The sequence below is a fragment of the Rhineura floridana genome, chromosome 1 (genome assembly GCF_030035675.1).
Source record: "Rhineura floridana isolate rRhiFlo1 chromosome 1, rRhiFlo1.hap2, whole genome shotgun sequence".
In the NCBI taxonomy this organism is placed as follows: domain Eukaryota; kingdom Metazoa; phylum Chordata; class Lepidosauria; order Squamata; family Rhineuridae; genus Rhineura; species Rhineura floridana.
The window spans coordinates 51,630,694-51,650,005 of record NC_084480.1 but is presented as its reverse complement, the minus strand read 5'-3'; the positions used below and the strand labels follow the sequence as shown (position 1 = coordinate 51,650,005).

The 19,312-nt window shown below is 42.6% G+C and overlaps 1 protein-coding gene across 1 annotated transcript in view; it reads right to left on the bottom strand.

Moving 5' to 3' along the window:
* CKMT2 (creatine kinase, mitochondrial 2) overlaps positions 1–19,312 on the bottom strand; it is a 44,340-nt gene that overhangs the window by 19,241 nt on the left and 5,787 nt on the right. Inside the window, exons 2-3 of the mRNA XM_061621721.1 lie at positions 9,779–9,940; positions 4,896–5,094 (exon numbers count right to left, since the gene is read on the bottom strand). Coding sequence (XP_061477705.1) covers positions 4,896–5,094; positions 9,779–9,930 — 351 coding nt within the window. The 5' untranslated portion in view covers positions 9,931–9,940. The remainder of the gene's footprint in view (positions 1–4,895; positions 5,095–9,778; positions 9,941–19,312) is intronic.

The following is a 19,312-nucleotide window of genomic DNA, read 5'->3' as shown; positions in this document are numbered from 1 at the left end:
AAAAGCTAAATTCTTTCTGATTGACTGAAGATTCCAGGCAGTAGGGAATTAACTGTCAGCCAGGGTTAGCAGTTAGAGAGCAGTTGGAGTTGGTGAGAGTTGGTTGGTGAGAACAGTTGAGGGAAGAACTGAGGCCTACATATTATTACCCAGGGTATAATAGGAAGATGAGAAGGGGGCCAGTGACTGAGTTAGTCTGAGGGGCCACCCTGAAGAAAGGTCTTGCTGGAGGAAAGTGACACAAGTGGGAGGTATAACACTGGCAAAACTTGCCAGGAGCGTAACCAGAGGAGCTTTGGGGACAGAGAGGCAGATTGGCCCCAGTAGCTGGACTGGATTATGGAAGTAATTGGTTCGGGTGGGGGTTTAGGGAGATTGGCCTATGGGGAGAGCCACTTAAGAGCAACGGTGGCCCTGGAGGCTTTAGAACCCGTCAGCAAGCCCTAGTAAAGTACCAAAATAAGTAACCCTATTCCCTTTTGTAAATAATATATCCCTTTAATAAACCTACAACAAAGTTTGAGATTTATACTGTCTCTCAGTGGTGGTGTCATCTTAAACCCAAAGCCTTCCATACATGCTACTAGAAGGGTTTCAAGAGGTATTATGTGGGAATTGGTGGCAACTAAGAGTTAAGGAAGCCTGTTTATATGTGATATCAGGCTGAGGAACCGGGGAATCCCTGACAGTGCTCAAGAAGTTATGGACAGTACACTTGATTAATATGGTTCTTTTCCATTGTCTTTTCAAAGTAAGGCTGCAGTCCTTAGCACACTTACTAGAGAGCAAGTCCTATTGAACCCAGTGGGGCTGCTTTATGAATAGACATCCTTAGGTTCATGCTGCATGGGATTTAGCTGCAGGATTGGTCAACCAGTTTTTTAAGGCAGAATCCTGTTGCTGCTTCCCAAGACATGCACTGACCTGTTCTTCCAGGTTTGTGTTATGTATGCAACTCTTAAAGCAGCACAGTATGTGCATGCATAGTTAAGCACATATATCATAGAGAGATTGCCTGTGCAAATAGTTCGATTCCAGAATATCTCAGACAGGAGAGCCAAAGTGGTGCCCTCCTAATATTGTTTGATTAGAACTCCAATCACCCCTGATCACTGGCCATGCTGACTGGGGCTGATGGGGGTTTAGTCCATCACTGGCTACCCTGACCTCAAAGAAACTAATTCTCCCTTATGATCCTCCCCAGGGACTTAGGTCATCAGACTGGGCCAAGCTCCACGTGCCAACATTGTTTGATGTTAGCTTGGCTGTCACAAGGGGCAAGTCATTCTTAGTGGCAGCTTCCTTCTTTTGAAACTCCTTCAACAGAGATATTTGGGAGATCTAATTTTTTTCTGGCAGGCATTTGGGGAGATGTTAATTTTATCCCAGACTAACTTTATTGTTTTATTAATAGTTGCTGTTCTATAACTGATATTTCTGTGATTTTCTTTTTAAAAAACACAAATATATTGGTGGGATTTTATTTTAATTGTCAGCCATCTTTTTTTAAGGCAAGAAGAGAATAATCTAATAAACAATACACCATCGGTACCCCTCTCCCCTCTGTTGCTGAATGAATTGGTTAACTACATCACTTCCATGCATGCACTTTAAATCCCACCCCCCTCAACTGTCCTAGACAGTGGCTTAGACTTCCTTCCAGTGCCACTGCCTTGAATAGTGATCATATTTTCAATTGACTTTTTGGTTGACTTTTGTGGTTGCTGGCCTTATGGTTTGCTGTTGACATCAGGGAAGTTAAAGCAAGACTGGAACAAGTGTAGGCTGTGTGTGTGTGTGAGAGAGAGAGACTTTGCATTCAATTTAATGTATATAGCACTAAAATTGAGATCTAAATCAGAGAGAGAGATGTATCAAGACTTTCTAGAGACTGTTAGCACTTTTGTGATGAAAATCTCTTTCAGCCCTCTACAAAATTATAGTTCCTATCACTAACTTTTGCTTCTAATTACACTAATTAGTCAGCATGTCTGGCAGTGGCAGTTTAAATGTTAAGGAACACCTGACATAGCCTTCATCTCCTCTGTTTTCCTCAAAACCTTTATTATTTCTTCTTGTGGGTTTTGAAATCCACTCTGACTGTTCCATCGTAGCCTGGAAAAAAAGCCCTATTGTGCCCCAAAATTATGCTTAGGTTTTTCCTCCAGTAACAAATTTTATTTTCCGCCAATAAAAATATTCTACTTATTCTGCTATCAGTATGCCATATTTAGATGCAAATAGTTAGGTAATAATTTCAGATCATTTTTCTGAACTTTTGAAGCCACTCTTTTTGGTACAATGACAAGATGTTTGGATACTCACTGACTAAATCAGGATCAGGATTATTCACTGTTGTTAGCTCAATCCTATATAGTGTATGGACAGAGTGCTTGGAACAGGGAGATCTGGATCCATATTTTTGCTCACCCCTAAAGCTCACTGTGTGATCTTGAGCCAACCTCTGTTTCTCAGCGTGACATTTCCTAAAGGATTGTGGAAAGCCTTTAAAAAAAACCCTTTAAAAAACCCGTTAGAAAATTGGGCAACGGGGAGGAGGAGGAAGATGTCCAGGGCTCCTTATACATACCCCGAGAACCGGAGGGGATTCAAAGCCCTCATTGCCACCCAGTACACCGGTGCCAAGATTAAGATCCTCTTCACTCCACCACAGTTTTACTTTGGGCAGACCAACAAGACCTGGAGTTCCTGAGGAAATTTACAGCCGGGGAGCCCCTCCGCGGCTGCGCTCTTTGGGCCGTCGGTCCTGCTTCCCGCTCTTCCCTGTCTCTGCCCATCTTGTCAAGTTGGAGCTGAGGCGGAGCAGTCGTTGGAGAGTGAGGGAGAGTGCGCAGCGGGAACAGGAGCCGGGGCCCAGCAGTAGCGCTTTTAGTGGCAGCAAGAGCCCCACCGCCAGTGCCACCAGTAGCGCCGCCAACACCAGCAGGCCCACAGAGACTCTTCCCTGCACAGCATGCCCCTTCCTCATCCCAGTCCCGCAGCTGCCTTGGCTCGGCCTCAAGCACACAGGCGGGCCAGTGGTGGCGGAGGCTGCCACACCATCTCGGTGAAGGAGGAGGCGGCGACAGCAACAGCAGCAGGTCTGTTTCTTCAGGAGCCTTGCCTGCGTGTTCCTTCAGGACTAATTAACTTTTGCCTTCCTGAGCCGCTTCAAGGAGCGAGTTAGCTACCGGGAAGAGTCTACTGTAGGCACCAAGCCGCCTTCCGTCATGGGACTCAAGGCAGCGTATGTGAGGTTTCTTTGCAGATATCCATCCAGGCCTGACATACCCAGACCTGCTTAGTTCCAGCTAGGTAGTGGACTCATGGACTTATGTGCTTTTAGATGGTACCTTGGGGCCAATTTTAGCGCTGCAAGTGTTAAGTTGGAAATGTAGATTGTGATGGTTATTGTTATTTAACTCTTGTAAATTGTGTTTTGTAAGTCGTATTGCTTTATTGTATTGCTTTATTGTTTCATTGATGTATTCTTATATTGTATTTTGATATTTGTGTCTTCTGTAAGCCACCTTGAGGGCCTTGGGCCGAAAGGTGGGGTATAAATAAATAATAATAATTATTATTATAATAAAAATCTAAAATGAAAAAAATGGATATGGGGGGGAACTGCTATGATTTTATATTCCCAGGGAAGTTCAAAGGGCTGCTCTTGGAATGACCAAAACTGAAAGAAAGAAAGAAAGAAAGAAAGAAAGAAAGAAAGAAAGAAAGAAAGAAAGAAAGAAAGATGCACAGTATTTTAAGAGTGTTTGTAGTGGCTGTTTTTTTCTACATAACCCAGGCATGTAATTTTAGTGTGTAATTTCATGTGATTTTATGCAAACTGCATAAAGGTCTTGGCGGTATATAAATTTTGTTTACTACTACTAATAAAAATAAAAATTGCCAGAAATGAATAACTAAAATAATAATAAACTATAACAACAGCAACAACCAGAAATAGATGTGCTTCTGAGGAATTGCCACAGAGAGCCTTCTGCCTTTTCCATTCTCAGTAATTATCTATTTCCTCCTATTTCTTGAAATTAATTTGAGTTTTGCTCTGTTCTGAGAGTATCGGGGGGGGGGAATGCGAGGAAAGACCATGCTATGGGACTGTTGCTTGTATCCTTTGGGCAACCCCCCCCCCACAGATCCTGGGCTTCCTCATTGATTGCTTACAGCTTTTTTAAAAAATCTGCCCAACAGTAAAGTGCAGGAGGTTGTTATGAAGAAAATAAATAAGAGTCTAATGTATTTTAGTTGGAACCCTGGAAACCAGTGTGTAAATATTTTTGTTATTTTAAAAAAAGTTTTTCCATTCAGATTTTGCTGTTCTCCTGTTAGAGTGAAATGAACCTTCTGATACATGTTTATATTGTTCATCTGTCAAAATATATTTTGGTTTAGTTATTTTTAATTATTATTCTTCATTCTCATTCAAGAGAAATTCTGTCATAATTTTTGCTGATATATGAATGTATGTGCTCTGTTTTTACAGCAGAATTTCTTCTTCACTCCATTTAGTTAACAAGGTTCCACATTTTTACCTCAAGCTGAATTTACCAGCAGGAGAAGATGCAGCTACAGGCAGCAAATAAAATATTGTCTTCTGTACCTTCATTTGTTATTCCAGATATCATTATACAGAGTGCCTTTAATGGTGTTTTCTCTTCACTGAACTTCCCGCTGGGGGGGGGGAGACTGTAAAATCTCATAAAGAAGAGAAACAAGTACCATCATTATCCATGTGGCTTGTGTGTTTTGTACACTCTAGTGTCCTATTTTCCTTAAAAACTACATTCTGTGTGAAGAATCTGTGCTTCGCTAACCGTTTCATGTGGTAAACGCACAAGCTAAACAAGTGGACACAGCATATAATAAAAATGCTTCACCTCATAAGATTCTTCATCTCCCGCAACCATGCCCACAGTTTTAATGAAAGGGTGGCCAGGATTGTCAATGCCAGTTTGGATGCACTGATCCAGTGTATAGCCATTGGGAGTCATCTTGTCCCTCAGTTTGGCGTAGATTGCTGGAGTGAGGCATTCAGCCATGCAGTTGTTGTGCTTACGAAGATCAGGATAGTCTGCACTAGGTAAAAAGATATGTAAAACAGTCATATTGATCTGTAATGCTCAGTTGTATTTTTATTTTTGGTTGTATTTTCCAGTTCATACTAGGGAAGATGGACAGAAAGAGCATCCTACTTGTCTACTTCCCTTTATGCCTTAAGCAAAGGAAGAAGGAGAAGAAGAAAACATGCATGTGAATCTTTTGCTGTGGATTGGGAGGTTTGAGGAAAACAGCAAGGCTTCCCAGTGATATGCTGGCTTCCAGCTGAAACCACAGAGATAGTTTCAGAAGAGGACAGAAGCACTTCAGCAGACAGAAAGGAAAGAAATGACCCTCAGAATTCATATTTTTGTGTTTATCTGCTAAATTCAAAATACAAGTCAAGTTAATGTGATGAACGGGCAACTGGAATGAATCAATGTAATTCAAGCAGAATTGCTAGAACTGTATTTGCTCACACAATTTGCAGGCATGACCCTTTTACATTACTATTTTGATAGATACTTTTTGACAGTATTACAGAAGTGAATCAGAGTGGTGTAATGTTCAGAGCAGCCTTTGCCAACCTGATACCCTCCAGATGTTTTGGACTACAACTCTCACCAGCTCCAGCCAGTGCTGGTTGAGGCTGATGACAGTTGTAGTCCAAAACATCTGAAGGGCATCAGATTGGTGCAGGGTGGTTTAGATTATTGGACTGGGGCCAAGGAGTTTCTGGCTCAAGTGTGGTCAACCATGAAACTTGTTATGGGTTTGGGCGTTGAGATAGATGATTTCTATGAGTCCCCTTCCAGCCTCAGATTTGGAGGTGGGCTTTGCAGCTGAGAAACCGGCTCTGCTGGTCAGACAAGGCTCCTTTGTTAATCTAATAGAGTGGCCAGGTGGGCTAATGGGTCTGTCAAGTGCTCATTAATTGGCAAATTGGCCAGGGAGATCCTATTGTTATTGAAACTTCAGGAGAGCCTCCCCCCCCCCCCCCGCTTGTGTTTTTAGCCAGTCAGAGGAAAGGCTGGGAATTGGAGACATGCAGAGAGGCCTGTTCCTTGCATGATGGCTTCAGGATGTCTCCTATAAGCCTGATGGAAAAGCAAGATCTATTGGACTGCTGATGCTTTGAACCCCTCCGTTTTATGCTGAGGCTGTGAATGTGTGTAAATAAACCATATTTCATAAAGAAACCATAGACTCTGCTGACCTTCTTTCCAAGGAAACCAAACCCTGGGCAAGTGCAGCGATCCCTGGAGATCTCTCATCGCTTGGAGATTTGGGTGGCATGTAACACTGTCAGGAGTGGGGTTGAGTTGCCTGGAAGAAGCATTGTGTGAGTAAGGTGTGCCTGAGTCAAAACGGAGGGAGAACTAGTAGCACTCCTGGAACAGATGAAATTGATGTTCCAGCAGTAAGCAGAACAGATTGAGAAAGATTGCCAGGAGAACCAGCAGCAAAGGCAACGAGAACACCAGGAGGACCGGCAACAATTTGCAGAGAGAATGGAAAGCCTCTTTGTGGAGAAAGGGGGGGCCCATGTGAGGAGGAGAGAGCCCTGCCTGATCAGCTGCTACAAGGGTTGAGAGTGACTCAGGAGTCCAGCTGCAGAGCACCCAGATGGGGGTGGCTAAAGAGACCCAGAAAGTGGAGTTGCAGTCAGTAGTGGAGGAGGATGAAGAGGCCTTTATAGTCCAGGAGCCTGCCAGTGGAGAAGACACTAGAAAGCTGGAAGTAAGGCCCCAAAATTGAAAAAGGAACAGGCTGGAAAATGAAGAAGATGCCTCAGAAGAAAGTGGAATACAGATGGAGAAGAGATGCTGCTCATAGATTTCTCTGCTCCATGTGCGCCTGCTGTTGAAGAAGTAGTGCAGGAGAGAGAAAGGGCCTTGGAGAAACATGAATTACTGGCTGGAGAAGAGCAGCTGTTCATAGATTTCTTCACCCCATGCCAGCTGTGGAAAAGGAAGTGCAGGAGGAAAAGTTGGAGGCGTGTGTCCGAGCGGAGCTGCCAGCGCCTGGAGAAATGGCTGTGCAAGAAAAAGTGCAGGAAGAGAAGCCTGAGATGGGAGTGCGAGTCCAAGAGGAGCTCCCACCGCCTGGAGAGATGGGTGAGATAAAATCCCCAAGTGACTTTGCCTCATGCGTGCCCTATAATGGCCTTATAGGATGGGTACCAGCTCTTAGGATGGGTGCAGCCCCTGAGCAAGCTCCAGGGTTCTGTGAGTTTGGAGGGCAAGAGACACTGGGAGGGTTACCTGCCTCTGTTTGGGCCCATGATTTATACTGGAGATGATGAGGGAGAACAGAGAGGAAGATTTCTTTCTGCCAACCTGGGTGGGCTGGACCAGCTAGGCCTGAAGAAGATGCCTCCAGATAAAAATTTGTGGCAGGACTTTGATTTGGTGTTCGGAGCAGGGTATGAGGTGGACTGGCTTAAAGACTTTTCCCAGGGCAGAGAGTGGGAGGAAGATGGCTACAGTCTGCCGTGTGCTCATGAGAAAACAGATGTGTTCCTGGAGATATGTCCCAAGACCCTGCAGGGAGCAGCAGGGAGCAGCTTGGACTGGGAACTCCATGAAGCCCCAAGACAAAGGGCCATGAGGGCAACTGCATGGTTTGGGGGTGGGGTTGTGCTTATGGGACTGTGTACTGATTTGCTGTAGGAATTCTTCCTGATGATTTTAGCATTGCCTTTTGAAATGCTTTTGATTTGTGCTTTTTGCATGCTTGTGGGGATATGAACTGTTTAATTATTTTTTAGGAATTATGCTGATAAGTTTTCACTTTGCTATACTATGCTTATTAGATTTTGGTTGCACGCAACTCTTTGGGGGAGTAAGGAAAATGTGTGCGTGTTTGAGGGCTGCTGTGCTGCAGTGGCACAAGGCAGGACAAAGGAGCTGCAGTGCTGAGGCTGTAATCTGGTTTAAACATGTTGGGAACTCACTATCTTGGGCACTGCCAAATATGAGGACTGGGTACGTGATTTGGATGCAGAACTGTGACTGGAAGCTCCAATAAAGATGAGGAAGCCAAAGAGAGAGTAATAAACTGTAAAGGAATTGATTGTTTTTGTACTTGTGTTGTGTGAAGATGCAACTGTACTATGACTATATTTTTGATTATGTATATCTCAATGTCTTACTAACCTGTATCTGTTATTTCTTCATGAGAAAAGCTGTTACTATGTTGTTTATTTGCAGGTCTTGGACAGACTTTTTCAGGGAAGGGGGTAGTGTTATAGGTTTGGGGGTTGAGGTAGGTTTCTATGAGTCCTCTTCCAGCCTCTGATTTGGAACCCTGCACCTGGAGGTAGGCTCTGCATCTGAGAAACCGGCTCTGCTGGTCAGACGAGACTCCTTTGTTAATCTAATAGAGTGGCCAGGTGGGCTAATGGGTCTGTCAAGTGCCAAATGGCAAATGGGCCAGGGAGATCCTATTGTTATTGAAACTCTTCAGGAGAGACACACACCCCCAGGGCTATAGGGAGGCTTGTGTTTTTAGCAAGTTACAGGAAAGACCAGGAACTGAACACATGCAAGGAGGCCTGTTCCTTGCATGATGGCTTCAGGATGCCTCCTATAAGCCTGATGGAAAAGCAAGATCTGTTGGACTCATAATACTTTGAACTCCTCCATCTTATGCTCAGGCTGTGAATGTGTGTAAATAAACCATATTTCATAAAGAACCCATAGACTCCGCTGACCATCTTTCCAAGGAAACCAAATCCTAAGCAAGTGCAGGGACCCCTGGAGATCTCTCACTGCTTGGGGATTGGGGTGGCACACAACAAACTCATGGAGTGACCATGGGCCAGTCATTCACTCTTAGCCTAATCTACCTCACAGGGTTGTTGTGAGGATAAAATAGGGAAACACTTTGAACTCCTTGTAAGAAAAATGAGATATAAATGTAGAAAATAATGCTACTCAGAGAGAGGGGTTAGTATTTCCACAGGAATCTTTGCGATATGGAGATTTAAAAAATATCTGCATATTAATTGCTCCTCACTGCAGGTGAGATTGACCTGCTTGCACGCTTCCCACAGGCATCTGGTTGGTCACTGTGAGGACAGGATGCTGGACTAGATGGACCATTGGCCTGATCCAGGAGGCTCTTCTTATGCTCTTTATTATAAGGAGCAGCACTATGACTCTAACTTACCATTTTCTGTCCATCCAAACTCAAATCAGTTTGTGAAGTTCAGCCTCTACTGTTCTATTCACCTCAGTTCATCCTTTTACTTTCCTGGTGTCACTCTGCTGTATTTCCTCCACCCCCTTCCTCAGTCTTTTGACTCAGTTTTTTCACCCACCCACAGAATCTGGTGTCTAAGGTAGCATATCCACACCATACATTTAAAGCACACGGCTTCCTCCAAGAGTCTTGCATAGTTGGTCAAGGGTACTGGGAATTGTAGCTCTGTGAAGGGTAAACTAAGTTTCCAGAATTCTTTGGGGGAAGCTATGACTGTTAAAGTGGTATAAATGTACATTGCAGATGTGACCCACGTTTATTGCCAGTTCTGTCCTGCTTCCTTCAGCAATCTCACCTGCTGCCCCTCAACATCTTTGCTTCTTGGGCTGTCTTTCCATTCAACAGCCCAGTTTTTCTCTTTACCCAGGAACTGCCAAAGACTTTTCAATAGAGAACAGGCCCTTCAAGCAACATTCCCCAACTCTTATTCAGCAATTATTTGAATCAAAGTATTTACCTTGGAGGAAATAGTCTGGTTCTTTCAAAGGATCCAGCTTTCACATTTTGCTGATTCAACAGGTATCCAGTGGTCAAGGCCCCAGTGCTAACTGTTGCAAAGACAACTGCAGTTCTTCGACTAGCCAGGAGACATGAGAATGTACTAGCCATCTTTTTTCACCTAACAGTTTTAGAAGATGCAAAACACACACAAGCCTACAATGAGAGCTGAAATAGAACAATGGGCACATAACTAATAACAATAAGAATGGTAGTTATGGGGCTAACTGACTGATGGCCTCATGGAGGCAGACATATATCTAGCAGAAGTATCAGACATACATCACATATTCATACTGGTTATATTGCACCCTTTGTGAGATAGGAAATGCAAACTAGTTTAGAATACAACTGCCCAACTGTTGATAACTGTCAGATATAGTGATGGGCTCTGTTTCTGCAATAATAGGATTTGCCATCGGATTAATTATTTCTGATATTCTGTTTGTGGAGAGAATTTTGAAGTAGCAACTCTCTGCATCTGGTTTCTGATTAATTCTTTTTTCACAATTCATTTTTTTAAAATTCACTTTGAAATCATTGATAGTGTGTGATACTTTTATCAATCTACTTTCTATGTGAGCTCTTCAAATGTGTATTCAATTATCAATCTACTTTCTATGTGAGCTCTTCAAACGTGTATTCCCTTTCATTGATGTCAATGAAGTGTTGATTATAACTGACAGACAGAAAGCAGCGGGGGTGCATGAGGTGTTGATTGTAAGCAGCAGGGGGGAAGACACTGACTTGATTATCTGCCTTAATCTGCTCTGCAATGCACTTGAAAAGGAATATAACAGGCATATATATATATATATATAAGAGATCAGAAAGATGTAAAGATATCGGAGGAAAAAGGGGCCACACTTAAGAATGAAACATAAAATAGGAGAGGATTCCATCCCTAATGTATATATTTATTCACATACACGTACATAATTGTGATTAACAAAACAGAGATTTTTATTTTACTAGCAAAATGTTTTATATAGGCTTCCAGTTTGTTTCCAGGCCCAACTGAAGGTGCTGTTTTTGACCTTAAATCTTGGAGTGGTGGTGGAGATCACAAAGAAGAAGGTAAGTTAGCCAGTACCCACACTATTAAAGGCTTTAAATGGCCCGGGTCCTGGCTATCTCAGCATCTTCTCCTTTATTATCCCCACCCCCTGGGAGATTTAAAATCATAAAGTAAATTCTTGCTGCTGCTGCTGCTGCTGCTGCTGCTGCTTTATTTTCACACAGGAAATTTATCTTATGGGTCTGAAAAGGTTTGAAGCACAGTGCGTTGCAGGCTGAGCCATCATATACATGAAAGTATTTGCAAAGTCCTCTGAACTAAGCAAGTTTTAACACATAACATTTTTTCTTTTTCCCAAGTATGTGGTTGCATGAAGAAATGTACCATGTGCACAAGTAATGCACAGATACATTTTGTGATCACAGCTGCTTCAAAAGAAAACTGCTAGGTGAAGCATATTTTCCCATCTAATTAGGCATGAATGTGTCAGGTATTTGGTTTGTTTTTAAGAAGGTGTGACCATAAGCAGACAAGGGCTTTCATCCTGCTGCAGGTCGTGCACACACTGCCATGCACATCCAGCTGCCTATTCAATGTGCCTTTAACCCAAGCACTGATTTTCAAGAAAGCAGAGAAGGCCTTTCCATTCTGCCCTTTCACATACTCTACAAAGGTAGCTAGTGCTGTCAAAAGCTAACTTCACTCACTCTCTGCCAGATATGGAGCCTGATGCAGTCACTGAAACCATGCACAGAGCTCTGGCTATTGATGGAGAGTTCCACCCAGGAGAGTCACTCATATAGCAGCCTTTTGTGCATGCAGAAACTAATCCAGAATGTTTCCATATGTAAAGCCTGCTAGATCACAAAAATGGTATGCCAAGTCCTGATTTACTGCTAAGAGTTGACCAAGGTGGTTCATCAAGTCCATTCCAAATCTCTGTGTATGTGCTGATGGAAATGATCACTATGCTTATAGTGTTTTTCTCCTCATGGCCAGAGGATAATTTCATTATTTTCCTCTAGACAGAAGCTAGCTGCCAGGTTTATAATGTACCCCCACGGCAACAAATCTGACATCAGGAGAAGAGGTTGTCCTGAGCTGAGTGAGCAAGAGAGAGAGAGAAAGCCAGCTACCTTAAGCTCCCTAAGTCATCCAATCTGCCATTAAATTTTCTCAGAAGCACATTCCTTTTGCTTAATCATCTTTCAATCCCTTTTGATTTGAAAGGCTTTAACAGTGTTAACACTGTGTCCCAAAACACTGTCTGTGACAAGAATAGCATCATTCTTGAACAATGATCCTTCAAGCCCCTGGGTAAACCTGATCATAGTCATTAGTTCTTCTTTTGATTCTTATCACGGGGTGACTGCCATACAGTTCTTTAGCTATTTTCTTGGATGGAAAAACATTTTTTGTCTTTAATGTTTTTCTGTCTTGTGACTGCAATCAAACCACTTTGTTACTTATGTACGTAAGGTTTAATGCTTCTTCTGTGTCTGCTTTAAACTGTTTGATGCCAGTTACCATTAGTCCTTAGAGCAAAGAGTATTTGAAAACACATCAAACTGTCTCTGCATTCCAAACATGCACATTCACATATCCGGGGTTAAATCACTAAGAAGCACTGACCTACTGAATAAAGGAAAGAAAAAAGCAGGTCAATAATTCCCATAGTTCAGTAGAAATGATTGACTTAAAACACAGGCAGCAGAAGCAGACCTCATGCATCAAAATTTCTTTCATAGCTTTGAGAACCTTGGAAATTATTCTGATCTATAGTTATCTCAGAAACAACTACTAAATGCCACCCCATTGTCATGGTCGGACCAGTTCCTGGTGAAGTTTAGACTTATGGCTCTGATCCTCCCCTGCAGGGATGGTGGACAGATTAAGATGGTCCACCCCTGGAGACTAATGGAATCCACTGGATTACTGAATGCCCTGGGGGAGTTCCCAGTAGATCATAGTCACTAGTTCTTCTCTCTTTAACCATTTCTCCTCTCTTTCTTCCTTCTCTCTTTAACCATTTTAAGAGTTCCTGCGCTTACCCAGGGTTTGGTTTCCTTGGAAAGAAGGTCAGCGGAGACTATGTGTCTTATAGGATAAATGATTTTGATTTACATTTATTTGCAACCTGAGCTTAAGATGGAGGGGTTCTCAGCTTGAGCAGTCCATCAGATCTTGCTTTTCTATCAGGCTTGTAGGAAGGTGCCCCAAAGCCATGTTACAGGCAGCAGGCTTCACTGTCTGTCCTCCTAGTTCTCCCCACCTAGGCTAAAAACACAACCCTCTCCTTGGCTCCAGCTTGGGGGCAGGAGGGCCTCTTTCCTCAAAAATGTTCAAATAGCCACAGGATCTCTCTTGGCCGCAACCCTTTGGATATGCAGATTGCCCATTCAATAAGGACATTAACTCACAAGTTGACCTGGCTAAACTATTCAACAAAGGAAGCTAATTTGACCAGTGGAGTGGGCTTTTTCCACTGCAGATGCCACTTCTAGATTCAAATTTACAGGCTTGAATGGGACCCAAAGAAATAATCTATCTCAACCCCCAATCCCATAACAATATATATAATTTTAAAAGCACTCCTTAGTTAACATGAACAATGAGAGAAGCAAATTCAAAGTTCTGTCTTTAATAACAGATCCAGATTTGTGGTTTGGGGATCTAAACTGTAGATCCAGACATTATATAGATGAAGGAAATGGGAACATGCAACCCTCCAGATATTGTTGGACTCTAGGCCCCCTCAGCCCCAGCCAGCATGGCCAGTGGCCAAGGATTATGGGAGCTGGTAGCCTCACAACATCTGTAGGGCCACAGGTGCCTTATCCCTCGTATGCTCAAAACCTTAACAGCATAAAAAAATTCCATACGGATCAGATCAGCAGTGCCTAGGCAGATGCCTCTGCAATGGGATCATAGAATCATAGAGTTGGAAGGGGCCTATAAGACCATCGAGTCCAATCCCCTGCTCAATGCAGGAATCCAAATTAAAGCATACCCAACAGGTGGGTTGCCAGCCATGTCTCTATGTTTGAGCTGAAGTTTCAGGGACTCTAGGAGAAGAATTGAAACTCAGGGCAAGAAACTATAAGAAAATAGGCTATTTTCTGCTTGGTTCAAGAAGTTTTGCCATTGGCCACCAAACCTACTCCCTCTCCCAGTCCATCAGATTCAATCCTGAGGCTTTAGCTATAGCAGAATTCTTCCAGTGACTGGTGATGCACCAGCCTCTGCTTCCACTGGGCAGCATCAGGCCTTGCCCCTATCCAATCATGCTCTGCTTCCTAGTCTGGGAGGCTGTACCCCTGCATCTCAGGATCTGAGCCTCGGGAGACCTGGTAACACTATTCTAGAAGTACACATGCAAGACATGATTTAGTTTCAGCTTATGGCTTACTGCCTCTAAACATCGGGATTTCATCTGGCTATAGTGACTAATGACAGAATGGCAGGGGATACTAGGCACCATCTTTCAGTGCATCATCATTACTTTGGTTCACTGTCCATTTGGCAAGAACAATGTCAGAGAGCAGAAAATCGTTAATCTTATCTGCCAGACTCATAAGGTCATTGCGAGCTGCTGTTTCTGGGTCATATATAGTCTGAGCATAGTGGTGGCATCAGAGCTGGACTTTGAGTTAGACTTTCAGGGACTGATTCAGCAGAATGAGCAGGAGGGCGTCCCACTGAGGTAGGACTAGTTTACTATATTTGAAGTAAGTGAAGTAATGTACATTATGAGAGCCACCACTGACCATAAAATCATTTAAGAGGGATCTCCTTGTAAGACCACAAAGTCCAGAGTGTAAAATGACCTGCCTATCTGAGCTGTCTGAATCTAGAGGCCTATGGTCATCCTATGAAAGATGGAGAAGTCAGGTCAGAAGGACAACAAGACTGATAGCATCTTTGTGAAGCTGCAATTGTTCACCACAATGACATCAAGCAAATACACTAAAGAGTGTGCCAAGATGGTGGGGTGCACCTCCTATTGAGGGCAATGGTCTGTGGTTGGAGCTCTTGGAGTACACTAGACCATTATCATAAAAGGAAGGGTAGGCGCAAGGTAGATTCAGGATTTGAAGTAGATCAGCAAGGATTTCTGACACTCAATTGTTCAGCGATGAGAAAAATAAAATACCCCTCCCCCATAGTATAGTGCTGAAATGAAGAAAGTGAAATGTGACCAGGAGTGGATTTTTGTGAGGCAGGACTGTGAGCTCAGTTCACTTCTGGTTTCTACAAACAAACTCACAGGCCCAGAATTCTTTAATTGCAAGTGTATATCTTTTGCACTTGGCTCTAATTGGGGGATGTTGGGGTTTCTAGTAAAGAGAGAGAGAGAGAGAGAGAGAGAGAGAGAGATCCTACAGGCCTGAAGTCTGTCCATTATAAGGCATATATCTGGTTTTGCCTCTGGTATGAGGGTAGTTCCAAGGCCAGGCACACTAATGAGATGACATGGATCTCCTTACTGGTGGACAGGGACACAAGTGTGGAGAAGACAGAGTAGGAAGGTGCAGCTCTACCTTTCAGGGCAGCCTTCTTTAGAATTAGTGCAGTAGATTCACAACCTGAACAGTTGCCACGGACCCTCAAGATCATCTATAGATGTCAGCTGGGATAGAGAATCTGTCAATTTCACTTTGTCTCAGTTTATCATTTTTCCAGTGTTAAATTCAGTTCTTCATATTTCCATATTCAGTTTGTGATTTTTTTAAATAAAAAAGCCCTCATGAAAATTCAGCTACATTTTAGTGTGTATCCTAATATACATGTTTTTGTATTTAGGTTTGCCTAATATAGTGTGGTGTAGTGGTTAAGGAGCTGGACTATGACCTGGGAGACCAGGGTTCGAATCCTCACACAGCCATGAAGCTCACTGGGTGACCTTGGGCCAGTCACTGCCTCTCAGCCTCAGAGGGAGGCAATGGTAAACCCCCTCTGAATACTGCTTACCATGAAAACCCTGTTCATAGGGTTGCAATCGACTTGAAGGCTGTCAATTTCCATTTCAATATACAGTTTTGCAAAACCAGTTTACCAATATAATGCATTTATGTATGTTATTTTCACTAATTACATGCATTTTATGCACGTTACACATTTTTATACTTTTTTACATATTACTAGGCTGAAGAATTGCATTGCAAAATTCAGATAACTGCAAATTTTGAAGAATGGCTGTGTTTCAGTGCATGTATTACTTTGGAATCTGCAAACAGGTAAGTTTGCCAACTGAACTGAATTTCTCCCCCATTTCTAGGTGTCAGTCAGAGCTCTGTGGCTAGTGTAGTCCTGTTTCTCAGCAGCTTAACCTGACAGGTTACATAAGGAAGATTTACTTCTGGGTTCCTGCACTGCCTCTTCTCTGCATCCTTTACCTGGCAATTGGTGTTGGGTTTAGGTGTGGGTCTGTGTGTTTGTGTTTCCCATCCTTTCTCCCACTGTGTGCAATGCACATTTGCTGTACAGTTACTCACATTGCTGGTGCCTTTATTACTTCCCTGTTTTCTCTTACTGTCAATAGAAGGTATAGTATTAAATGAGTGCAACATTACTGGGTTGAATGTATTTTGTTTACTTTTACTGTGATATATCCTGATTCACTAAAGCACAGGCCAAAGATGTGTCATCACAACACTAATCCCTCAGATACTTAATGGAAAAGATGCATACTGTTCCAAAGGCGTGTTTTTTTAAAAACAGGCAGCTTGATCTTCATCCATTACAAGCATCTGGAAGGGGAAGGGGAAATAGGAGAGGAAATACTGACATGGATCTTCCATCAACCTGATAACCTTATATGAAAATATGTTTTATGAAAATTGTAGTTACTTATGCTGTTCCCACACAGTCTGGAAGCTTGTACACTGAGCCCATGGAGGAGACACCCTTTTTATGTAAAACCTGCATGTTGCACACAGCCTTTTACCACAGAGGAACAATGAATGCAAGGAGGTTGAGCGAGGGCATAGTGAGCATGATCCTGCTTCCTCCGCCATGCATTCACTGCATGCCCTTCTAAAAATACGAAAAAAATGGTGCTGAGGACAAGGCATTTTATGCATTCTTCAGTGCAGTTTCTTCTTTCTTTTCCATATTCTAAGCCTGAATCCACACATGGAAAACAAGATTTAGGGCTCAGCCCTAGTTGAAATCATGCTATGATCCATAGCTTGGAAGTTGGCAATCCTATTTAGACTTCCCACTTGCCCAGTTGTAGGATGCATAGATAATTTAGCACATTTGTCAACATTACACCGTTTTGAAGGCTCAGTTCTACCAAACTAGGTTATATTAGATGCTCCTTTCAAGTTAGATGAGCAAGAGTGGTCTGTTACGGGGGGAAAGCAGCAGAGTCCCCTTTTTGGTTTATTGCTGTGACCAGGGCAAGCCTGACTTGCAAATGTTTATAAGAGTCAGGCAGTGTCACATGACCCACTGTGGACCATTGCTATTAAGAAACACCTTTGCTAGTCTGGCTGGTTTCCTTATAAATCCATTTTTTTGGCTGGTGCTTGGCAGCAGCAGCAGAAGCATCCCAATGAAATCCTGCTTGACTTCTTTCAGTCTTGCTGTGGGCTTGAGTCCTACCAGACATGAAGGCTGCAATCCTATACCTAATTACCTGGGAATATGTCCAATTGAATTAAACAGGACTGAGTACATATGGATAGAATTGCACTGTAAAGGTGGCTGTTTTGCAAGACGTTTTGATCCTATCCTGGGCAGCTTTCTTAGTCCTCTTCTATCTGAGGCAGGTAGGTCTATGGGGGTCTATAGTTGTTTTTATGTTGTTTTGTACATTGCCCCAAGGCTTCCTTGGAATATCGTGCACACGTTCCCAAATAAAATAAATCAGTACAAGACATAAGTCCAAAAGACTTCAGCTTTCCCTAGGAGTATATGAATTGGCCCCACTCGTCCTGAGTGGTCCTGAGAGTTGCATCTGAAACCAGTAGGAACTAGGTCAAGGATAGGGAGATATGAAGCTGCCTTATACTAAGCTCAGACACTGGTCCATCTGGCTCCATGTCATCTACTAGACTGACTGGTAGCCATTCTCCTGGGTTTCAGATGGGAACCTTTTTCAGACTTGCCACCTGGAAATATCAGGAACTGAATTCAGGACTTTACCACAGGCTTTACCACTGACTTACAACCCTTCCCCAAAGATAGACTGGTCCAGTTTTTTTGTGCTTTTGCCAATATATGCCAAAAGAGAAAAACGTCAGGCTACAGCAGTGGAGACATTCAGACCAACCAGGACAGCAACGGTTGCTAAGCACATTTACTGCATCCCAGTTCCATTTTATAAAAGAATTAGAAGAGAAATCAATACATAACATATTGTGCATCAGGACTTACACGAATAGTCATGCAAAAGATGAAGCAGCTGATTTTGTGTGGGAGTAATTAACAGAGAGTACTGGTGACTAAAAACACACACCATTTAAATTTTGTACACAGATTTAAAAGCTGCCCTTGCAGCTAATTTGTTGTCACTGACCTTTCAAGCAAATTCTGACTGCCACAAAAGAGAACTGAAAACCCAGACCAAATTTAATTGCTTTTTCTAGAGCAACATTTCTTAACCTGGGCCTGATATATGAACTTCAAGAAACTGAGAGCAGTCAGTATGGAAGGACACACACCTGAAAGCTTTCACCTTTCTCCAGAATTCCTTGAAGCAGATTTGTGCATCAGTTGCAAGTGAAGCTTTTGAAGCAGACGTTTCTTGTTCATTCAATGAAAGCAAAAACAAATACTCTGCAGACTAGCTGGAGGTTTAATAGAGGCTCCTTGAAGAGTTTGGTAACTAACCACTAAAACTAGTACAAATTATTCTTAACTGCTACCAAGGAAAATCTTTTTATCAGGGCTATCAGGAAATATCCCCTCCATACCTTCTGCTGAGAGATTTATCTATGTTATTATTCCTTAGGAACTCCTATGTCTTCAGTTATAATGAGATATAAGAAAGCAACTGCAGCAAATGTTCCTTCATTTCCATTTGATCTTGAGTATATCCAAAAGCAGCCCCTTAATCCTTGCTTGGATTCTTGCCATTGCCTTAGTGAATTTCTGACACTTCCCACTGAAACCATTGAAACCTGAAATGAGCTCCTTCGTCTTCTAAATAGCTGTAGGCAAAACAGTGAGTGTCTTGTGCTCACTTGCACTACAGGACAAAGTCCACTGGGTGCACTGTCCCATCTGCATCAATAGTGCACCCCTACCTAAGAATATTTTGAAAAACACACCACAGCTTCCAATGGAAAAACAAGAGTATGTTTTAGAAGAGGAAAATGTCTGTTTTAAATCAGTGGTGATAGGCTCCCCATAAATAATTTTATTCATTTAATCTGTCCATTCTTATCCTGTTTTTCAGCTAGCTGGTTCCCCAAATAGCGTACAGCAATAAAAATAATCAAATTTTAACATTCAATAAAACCACAA